This window comes from Monosiga brevicollis, genomic scaffold, assembly GCF_000002865.3.
Source record: "Monosiga brevicollis MX1 MONBRscaffold_19 genomic scaffold, whole genome shotgun sequence".
Classification (NCBI taxonomy): domain Eukaryota; class Choanoflagellata; order Craspedida; family Salpingoecidae; genus Monosiga; species Monosiga brevicollis.
The window spans coordinates 246,280-255,536 of NW_001865056.1; the positions used below are offsets into that span (position 1 = coordinate 246,280).

At 54.4% G+C, this 9,257-nt stretch overlaps 3 protein-coding genes across 3 annotated transcripts in view; 2 read left to right on the forward strand and 1 right to left on the reverse strand.

Moving 5' to 3' along the window:
• The window catches only part of MONBRDRAFT_33402 (uncharacterized protein), a 2,933-nt gene extending 2,459 nt beyond the window's left edge, over positions 1-474 (reverse strand). Inside the window, exons 1-2 of the mRNA XM_001747890.1 lie at positions 404-474; positions 185-307 (exon numbers count right to left, since the gene is read on the reverse strand). Coding sequence (XP_001747942.1) covers positions 185-307; positions 404-409 — 129 coding nt within the window. The 5' untranslated portion in view covers positions 410-474. The remainder of the gene's footprint in view (positions 1-184; positions 308-403) is intronic.
• Positions 475-494: 20 nt separating this feature from the next.
• On the forward strand, positions 495-1,777 carry MONBRDRAFT_38016 (uncharacterized protein; the record flags this gene model as incomplete). Its single annotated transcript, XM_001747786.1, has 4 exons — positions 495-563; positions 1,010-1,109; positions 1,267-1,338; positions 1,445-1,777. The coding sequence occupies 4 exons, from the start codon at positions 495-497 to the stop codon at positions 1,582-1,584; spliced, it is 381 nt and encodes a 126-aa protein (XP_001747838.1). The 3' UTR covers positions 1,585-1,777.
• Positions 1,778-2,607: 830 nt separating this feature from the next.
• Positions 2,608-3,932, forward strand: MONBRDRAFT_38017 (uncharacterized protein). Its single transcript, XM_001747787.1, has one exon. It carries the CDS (start codon positions 2,618-2,620, stop codon positions 3,806-3,808), a length of 1,191 nt encoding a protein of 396 aa, XP_001747839.1. The 5' UTR covers positions 2,608-2,617; the 3' UTR covers positions 3,809-3,932.
• The last annotated feature ends 5,325 nt before the right edge of the window (positions 3,933-9,257 follow it).

Here is a 9,257-nt window from a genome sequence, read left to right on the forward strand (position 1 = left end):
ATATATATATATATATATATATATATATATATATATATATATATATATATATATATATATATATATATATATATATATATATATATTGGGCAGGCATGGGAACAAGATGTTGAGCAGCATGAACAGGGCACAAGAAGGCAGCCAACAGAAATGATCGGTCAGGGCCAAGTGGCCACACGCTTACTTGAAGCTCGTCTTGCATGAGGCGAACCATGTTGAGGGTCAACGCATTGAGTGACTTGGGGCGGTTCAAAGTCATTTGCGTCAGCCGACCCCGGGCTGCCACAAGAATTTCCGCAGCGGCTGCCTACACCCACAGTGACACCACCACAAACCACCTTGTGAATCTGCACCCGCCGCCAACAAGAACAAGCCTGCAGCCACCAGAGCCAGTCAACCATACCGCCATGATGGCCCGAGTCACTGCCACTTGCTGTCGAAGGAGAGAAGATGTACGAACAAGTCGTCAGTCGCAGTCGCAGTCGACACTACAAATGCTTCTTCTTCTTTTTCTTCTGCTACTGCTATTGCTGCTGCTGCTGCTTCAGCTGCTTCTTCCACAAGTAAAGTCAAAAAGTCTGACAAAAGCACACTGTCGTAGAGAGAGGAAACACACACACACACTTACTTTACGTTGTTGTGAGTTTCGACGAACCAGGTGCTGTGCTTCTTGCTCTTTGGGTGCTTCTGCCCTGGGGTGCTTCTGCCCTGGGATGCTTCTGCCCTGGGATGCTTCTGCCTCTGACCACTTGAAACTTGACCATGATGTGCACAACCCGCTCACACGTGATGCTTCTTCATTTACTTATTTTTTTATTCAATGTGAATGCAGAGAGTTTGACGCCTCGCTTGATCAACCAACTTGCCCGTTTCTGTTTTTAGATCCATCGTCTTGGCCACAACCAGAATCATGGTTAGTATCGGCCTTTCGCTGTGGCTGCATGCGCTGCACTGCGAACGCCCTCCTTGTTCCTGCTCACTGAGATCAATGGCACTTGTCTTGAAATAGAGTGATTACAAGGGCGAAAAGAAGAAGCGTGAAAACATTATTGAACTGGACCGCTTCACCGACAAGCGCATCCGCGTCAAGTTTGCGGGTGGTCGCGAAGGTATTACACCAAAACCCCCGCCGCCGGTCCTTGACTCAGCTTTCTCCTTGCTCCTTTTTTTTATTCAGTTTCCGGCGTTGCAAGCAACCCTAACCTTGGGAGCATTGTCGTGCAAGTGCTGGAATGCTTCTCACCGCTTGTTTGATCCGTTGAGTAGTCACCGGCATTCTAAAAGGACATGATCAGTTGCTCAACATGGTGTTGGATGATGCACAGGAGTACTTGCGTGGTATGTGTCTGCTGTATCTCTGCTGTAACCCTGCCACATGACCTGATGACGGGTGTGCTCACTGACACACCTTGCTTTGCGAATGGTCTCTTGCGGTGCCGCACAGACGCCACAGACCCGACGCGACTCACGGACGAGACCCGAACACTGGGCCTGATTGTGTGCCGCTCATCATCCATCGTTGTCATCTCACCCGAGGATGGCATGGAGGAGATTGCCAACCCCTTCTTGGCCATGGAGGCGTAAAGGCCAAGTGCTTCGAACTGGCACTGCGGGCGGGGAACAGTGCATATCCCCAGACCCCAAATACAGCAATCACGCAGGCAGATGAGCGTATGTCTCTATCTTGCTCTATGTTTGCAAGTGTCTGTGCACGTATGTGAGTGTAGCCGTGTGTATCTTGTCGGAAGCGAAAGCGCCAATTGACGCCAACACCCTTGACTCAAACCGAGAATGTGTCGACTTGAGCCAGGGCTGAAGCTTCAATTTTAAGATTTTATTTTAAAGGGGAATGTGTTTACAACTGCTGTTCTCTGTCTTTTCTATTAATAGTGTCCTCCAAAAACACATCACGCCACACACAAATAAAAACACAGCCTAACGCAACGCACACCTCCAATCACTTAGATGAAAGGGTCAGGCACACCGAATGCGACACCCCCGCTACCAACTTCAACCCCCTCAAAAACTGCAATAACTTACATTAGCGTTCAGTTTAAAACTACACCAACCGTGGTTGTCTCACCAAAACGGTCGTTCCAACACAAACCTGCACGTGTCTGCGATTCAAGGTGCCCTAGGTACTGAATCCAACACAACACAACAGTCCACTGAACCAGTTCGCTCCTCCGATCCTCCCCTCCCTCTCTCAATCTCTCTCTCCTCTCTCTCTCTCTCTCTTTCTCTCCCTCTCTCTCTCTCTCTCTTTCTTTGACGGTCAGTGGCCGATGAGAGGGGCGGCATTTTTTCCTTCTGGTCAAGACACAAATTGGTGCGTATCTGTATTTCGCGGGGCACACTTGCCTTTCACTGGGATGGCAGCCGGTGGTCAGATCCACCCCGAGATCGCCTGTCCTGGGCAAGGATCTGATCCCAGCAAAGCCTGGTATTTGGCCCGATCTTGTTGTTTCTCGCGTATTGTGGCTGCCGGTCCACTGGATTTTTCTTGTTGACTGACAAGTCTTTTGGCACGTGAACCCTGCGATCGCTCAACTGCTCCTCTCCATAATAATATTCATCGGGCCTTTTCCTTCTCTCTGGCTGGTTTTAGACTATCATCATGAAGGCTACCATTTGCGTTTTGGCTACGGCCGTCGCCCTGGCTACCGCCACCCCCGGCTGGAACCTCGTGGCCGAGAACCTTCTCACCACCGAGCTCGGCATTGGTTTCCACAGCGAAACTGAGGGCTTCATTGCTGGTGACGCCAACGGCGAGGGTCCCGCCATCCTCAAGAGCACTGACGGTGGCAAGACTTGGAACGCCAGCCAGGCTGACTTTGGTGCCGATGCCCTCCTCCTTGCCCTCGGTGTTGCTGATGACACCGTGATTGTCACTTCCATCTTTGGCGAGCTCTACTCCAACGACGATGGCGATACCTTCGAGCGTGGTCTTGGTGGTGGCCTCTCCCAGTCCGTGCGCTACCTTGGCAAGGATGGCGATGGTGGTTCCAAGTTTGGTTGCGCTGGCCAGTACCGCGGCCACCAGGGCATCGCTCTGACCACTGACGGTGGCAAGCTCTGGAAGCCCGTCTTCGCTGACAAGCTCTTCACCGCCGCTCGCTACGCCGCCTTCCCCTCGGACAGCGTCTGGTACATTGCTGCCGGCGAGTGGCCCGAGAGCGCCTCGGACGACCAGCCCGCCAGCAACGACGACATGCCCACCCGCTCTCCCCGCCTTCGCCGCTCTGACTTCCAGGATGCCGATGGCTACTTCCCCTCCACCTTCTCCTTCCGCGAGACTCGCCGTGTTGAGGCCGACAACGGCTACAAGGCCCAGATCGTCAAGTCCACTGACGGTGGTAAGACCTGGGTTACCCAGTTTGCCCAGAACGGCACCTTCTACTTCAACGGTATTGACTGCACCTCCGAGGACCACTGCTGTGCCGTTGGCGAGTCCTCCGATCCTCCGTTCCTGGGCGCCGGTATCTGGTGCACTCAGGACGGTACCAACTGGAACCGCACTTTCTACGCTCCCTACCAGTCGGACCCCACCGTTGGCTTCAGCCTTCTCGACATCCGCTGGGCTTCCGAGACCGTCGGCTGGGCCATTGGTGGTGAGCTCAACTCGCTTGCCCCCAAGGCTTGGTTCGTCAAGACTACCGACGGTGGCAAGACCTGGGATCCCCTTTCCCACCAGATCTTTGGCTACTACGCCATGGGTCTCGATGTCGTGAACGAGAATGTGGCTTACGCCGCCGTTGACAACCTCCTCACCCAGACCTCGGGTGTTGCCAAGTTCACTTCCCAGTAAACTTCCCTTGATTTCTCCTGCCCTCAATTCGTGAGGCCTCTTTTCTTTTTTTTTTTTTTTTTCAGTTTTTGATCATCGCCCTTGCTAAGACAAGACGGGTACACACAATCGAAGATCAATTAGACTTGCCTATCATCAGTGAAAATGAGTCTTGATGTTGCACTACTATCCGACCGAAGGGCTGTCTTCTCAAACCGGTTTTTCTCTTGAGAGTGACGGAGCAGAACTGCAAAAACTCAAAAAAAGGTTTTGGATTGCGAGAAGCGTTTCAAACAGACTTGAAAGGTGTATATTGGTACGAGGCGAGGTGTTTGGTGGTGTCTTGAGATCAATTGAACCAGCTGCAGTCGGCAAGCATTCACATCGACCAGACCAGACCAGATGCACCATAGAATAGTTGTAGAGTCGCATCCCAAGTATAGGAAACGTGCAACCCGAACCAACCTCAGGTATCACAACAACAAGAAGAGACGACGGGAGTCACAAGCAAGGCGGTCTGCAAAGGCATTGCGAGGTGCACCAACCACGCATGATTGACCTGGGTGCCTCCCATCATGAAAAGGCACGCCTGTGTCTGTGTCTGTGTCTGTGTCTGTGTCTGTGTCTGTGTCTGTGTCTGTGTCTGTGTCTGTGTCTGTGTCTGTGTCTGTGTCTGTGTCTGTGTCTGTGTCTGCGTCTGTGTCTGTGCCTGTGTCTGTGTCTGTGTCTGTGTCTGCGTGTTTGTAAGTAAGTTCGTCAGGGAGTTTGTCAGTGAGTGAGGGCGTAGTCAGTGAGTGAGGGCATAAAAGTTATCGCAACGATGGGGTGCTCTAGCGACTAGACCCAGAGTGGGTGAAGCTGAGCGAATGCAAAAACAGTAGGAGTGTGGAAATTCATGTACATGGCTTCACACATGGGTCCCATTCTCACACACCACTCATGAACGTGCATGACGTGAACTGAACGACGAAGCAACGCATGGTCATGACGTTACGCTGGAACAGCTCCTTGAGGCTCGCCTCTTCACGCGGGCCAACACCGGGGGCTTTGGCCTGCACGACTTGGTTGAGCGCGGTCCGGTGGCTTATGTCTGCAACATGGCCAAGCTGGCCACTCGCTACCCTCGAGTTTACGATCGACTTTTGGAGGATGAATCGAGGGCTGCCGACTTTGAGGTCCACGTGCAGCGAGCTGGCTTCCCACGGTCAAGGACGCGGCGACCCAGCGACCAGCTGAGATCATTGCCCTCCGCTCCAAGGCGGCACTGGACGACCTGATGGCCAAGTGCGCGCTGGACCTGCAGCAGGCATATCTGGCCTCGCGCGAGTGGGGCGTCAGCACTGTCTTGACCATGCGGGGTCGGGACAAGTTGCGTCGCTTGAGCGACACGACCTTTGCCATTGCGGTCGTGTCCATGATGGGTTTTGGCCTCCATGAACTCATCAACGTCAAGCCGACGGACAAGTGCCCGCTCTGCAGCAGCAAGACACCTCAGCCGCGACTGACCCGCGAGCACCTGTTGACCTGCCGTCCCATCAAGCGACACAACGCCCTTCGCGACGAGATGGGCCGCCTGCTCAGGTACGCCACCCTCTCCCATGTCTGGGTGGAAAAGTCTGGCTACAACGCCAACGGTCAGAGCTGCCGCATCGACCTGCACTGCCGCAACCCCTTTCCCGGCGGTGCACTGGGCCCAGCTCTGCCCGACCTGGGCATTGATGTGACTGTGCGCACAGCCCAACCCCCGACCACCTCGCAAGCCTGCATCAAGGTGGGCGCTGCCCTTCGCCGAGCCGAAAAGGAGAAGCGCGACTACTACACCGGTTTCAACCATGGAAAAACTCTGATCGTCCCTGCGGCGATGACGACAACCGGTGGGTTCGCCTCCTCCTTTGTGGATCTGCTTGGTCAGCTCGCCCGCTGCGCCGAGGCCCGTGGTGTGTACCAGCCGGGGCTGGATGAGGCCTTTGTTCCTCGGTGGAAGGGTCGCTTTGCGGCGCTGGTCCATCAGATGAACGCTGACCACATCCAGCGCCACTTTGGCGGTGTCTGCCTGCGCTCGTCGTAGGTAGGCACCGTCTCGGGGGTCCCTCTGTGGGGATCCCTGTGTGCACCTGTCGCTCCCTAGGTGGTTCTCGTTGTGATCTTTTCATGGCTTGACTTGTTTTTTTGTTTTAATTTTGCTTTAATTTTGACTGTATTTGTGTGGTATTTTTGCTGAATTTTTGTAAAGTCCTTTGTATGATGTCTTTTCCTTCTGTGGTCGGTTGCCTTTTCAACCCGACGCTGTCTCTTGTTGTATGTGAGCGTGCCGTGGTGTTCATTGTGTTTGTGCTGTGATGGCTTGTAGTTGTGATATGTGTGACTCCCTTTTTGGGTGTCTTTTGTTTTAAATGGCCATCTCTGGTTATACCTGGTCGTTTTGTACGATTTTTGTTTCTATGTGCGTAATTCTTCGCGCTTGTACTCCTCGGCATGATAGAAGCCGATGAAAATGTCTTGTTCTCTTGTGTTGTTTTGCGTGCCGTCGTGATTTTGATGTCGGGGTTGCACAGCTTTGCTTTCGGCTCTGAGGTTCAAACACCTAATTTATTATTATTATCGATACCCTTCGCATTGAGGGCGCCTACTCGGCTACCCTCGTCATCGCCCAGCTGGTTGATGGCCTGCCTTCAAAACTCAGGGACGTGATTGCAAACCTGTATCAACCGTCTTGGGATTTGGGCAAGTTCTTTGAGGTGGTGACTGCTAACCTACACAAACTCACGCCTGCTGGTGCCCGCGCCGAACCTAAACAGGGTGCCTTTGCTGTTGAGCATGGTGGAGGGCGCGGGCGCGGGCATGGCCGTGGACGTGGTCGCGGACGCGGTCGTGGACGTGGTCGTGGCCGTGGTCGCCATGGTATACACCACGGGCCCCACCCAAAGAGTGAGCGCATCAATGCCAACTGTGAATTTTGTCGCATCTATGGCCACGATGCATCTCAGTGCCGCAAGAAGCGCGCGCACGAGAAGCACAATGGCAAGCAGTTTGCGGCCCCCGTCATGACTGCGACCTTGTCCCTTCCTCCCCCTCCCCATTTGCCCGCTACACCTGCTGCTCCTCCTTCCCATTTGCCTGCTGCTCCTGCTGTGAATTATTCGCCCGCACAAACACATTATCGTCACCACGAGTTGTTCTTGACTTGTTTGTCAGCCACCAACCTGGCCACCAGCAATCGTGCATTGGTGGACAGTGGTGCCACTGCTCATTTTTTTGTTGATCGTGATTTATTTCGTGACCTTGCTGCCAAGCACGCCGAGTACCTCATCAACATCCGCCCCAAGGAGCACCTCAATGGCTATTGTGCCTATGAGCTCCTCACCGGCATCAAGCCCCACGACATCCGCGACTTGCACCCCTTTGGCGCCGACGCTTTTGCCTTTGACCCGCTGCGCCGTGGCGGCAAGCTCGGTCCCAAGGCCCGCCACGGTATTTATGTGGGCTTTTCACCGACTTCACTCTCTCACAAGGTCTACTGCCCTGACACCAACACTATCATCGAGACCATCCACGTCAAAGTTGTTCCCCGTGCTCGAGGTGAAGGGGAGAATGCAACTGTACCACCTCAACACGACCAATTTGACGACATTGACCTCGACGAACCCACTACTTCTGCTGCTGATTTTGCTGACTCTGCTGACTCCACTACCTCCACTACTACCACCACTACCATTATTGTTACCGATGACCTCGACGACGACACTGACCCTCTTCTCCTTGACCATCCTCATTTCAGCGCCAACATCACCACCACCGACAACTACAACAAGCTGCCTGCTACCGTCAAGGAAGCCATGCACAGTCCTGATGCTGACAGCTGGACCCGTGCCCTTGAGAAGGAGGCTGATTCCTTTCACGAGCACAACGTCATCCAAGGACTAGATCACCTTCCAGCTCACATCAAGCCCCTCGACCTTCGTGTTGTCTTTGCTCGCAAGCATGACGGCAACTTCAAGGCACGCATTGTGGCCAAAGGTTTCAAGCAGCTCTACGGCATCGACTACAACGAAACCTACTCGCCCACTGCCAACATGGTGACCATTCGTACCCTCATTGCTCTTGCTGTCGACTATGGCTTCATCATCCACCAGATGGATGTCAAGACTGCCTTTCTCAACGCTCCACTTGAGGAGGACATTCACACCTAATTTATTTATTTATTTACATCACCGTGCCCAAAGGTCTCGAGCAGTACTTCAATGGCTACACTCATGGCAAGCTCAACCGCGCTGTCTATGGCCTCAAGCAAGCTTCACGTGCTTGGTACCAGATGCTCGACCAGCAGCTGTGCACGGAGATGAAGTTTACTCGCTGCCTCAAGGACCGATGTGTTTATTTTCTCAACAATGGCCGCGATGCCATTTGGATCGCCGTCTATGTCGATGACCTCCTGATGTTTGCCAGTAACAGCCTCATCACCACGTTGTCAGACAAAATCTGCAACCCCGCTCTTTGCGGCCCGCGTTTTGGCGGCGCCGTCGCTCCCACCGTGTCCGCTCGCTTGCTCGCTTGCTTGCCCCGCGGACATGGCCACTGAGTCCGGCGGCGAGGATTCTTGGACCCAGGTCCGCGGTGCTAAACGCCCGAGTGCCGAGTCACCTCCAAGCAACACCACCACCTCGCCTTCCCAAACTCGTCGTTCTGCAAAACACACAAAACATGGCAGCGCTCGCCACGACCGTAACCATGTTTTCCCTGACCCTATGACCACCCCGTTTCGCCCTCGCGCCCGCCACTCTGCCTCTACCGCCCGGGCCTCGTCTCATGTGCCCTCGACGTCCCCCGCTGCCGGTGCGACCGAGTCTTCGGCACGTGCCGTCGTGCCCGCGGCCGAGCCAGTGACCAGGACGTCAAACGGCGGCGGGGAGCAACATCCCATCATCGGAAACACTTCCAATGCTTCTCCCCGCACCCCTCGCACGCCATCCAGCCCTCGCTCCTTTGCTCAAGTTGCTGCGGCAATGCCTGCCGCCGCCACTGCCACATCTTCGGCCCCTGTGACCGAGGATTTGTCAGCATCGGTGCCCTCTGAGCCAAATGGCAGCGGGGAGCAACAACCCTCGCCCGAGTCCGCGAGACAGACACATCATTCGATTCCTAACACGCCATCGGATTTTTTGACCATGTCTTCGGACGAAAGCGACTCCCCTCCTCGCTCCACCGCACTCCGCGCGCCCACCCCTTTCGCCCCTCCCGCGCATGATGGTGACGGTGACACAAACGGCAGTGCCACGCCTGAGCCATTGGTGCAATCACCTACACCCGCTCAAATGGTGCTGCCATATCCATCGGGTACACAACAAACCCATTCCGATCCCTCTCCGCCCTCTGCTTCACCCCCTGCCTCTGCCATTTTGCCCGCTGCCGTTTCACATCCTGTCGAACACAGAGAGCATACAACCTCAGCCCCACCGGCAAAGTCAGGAGA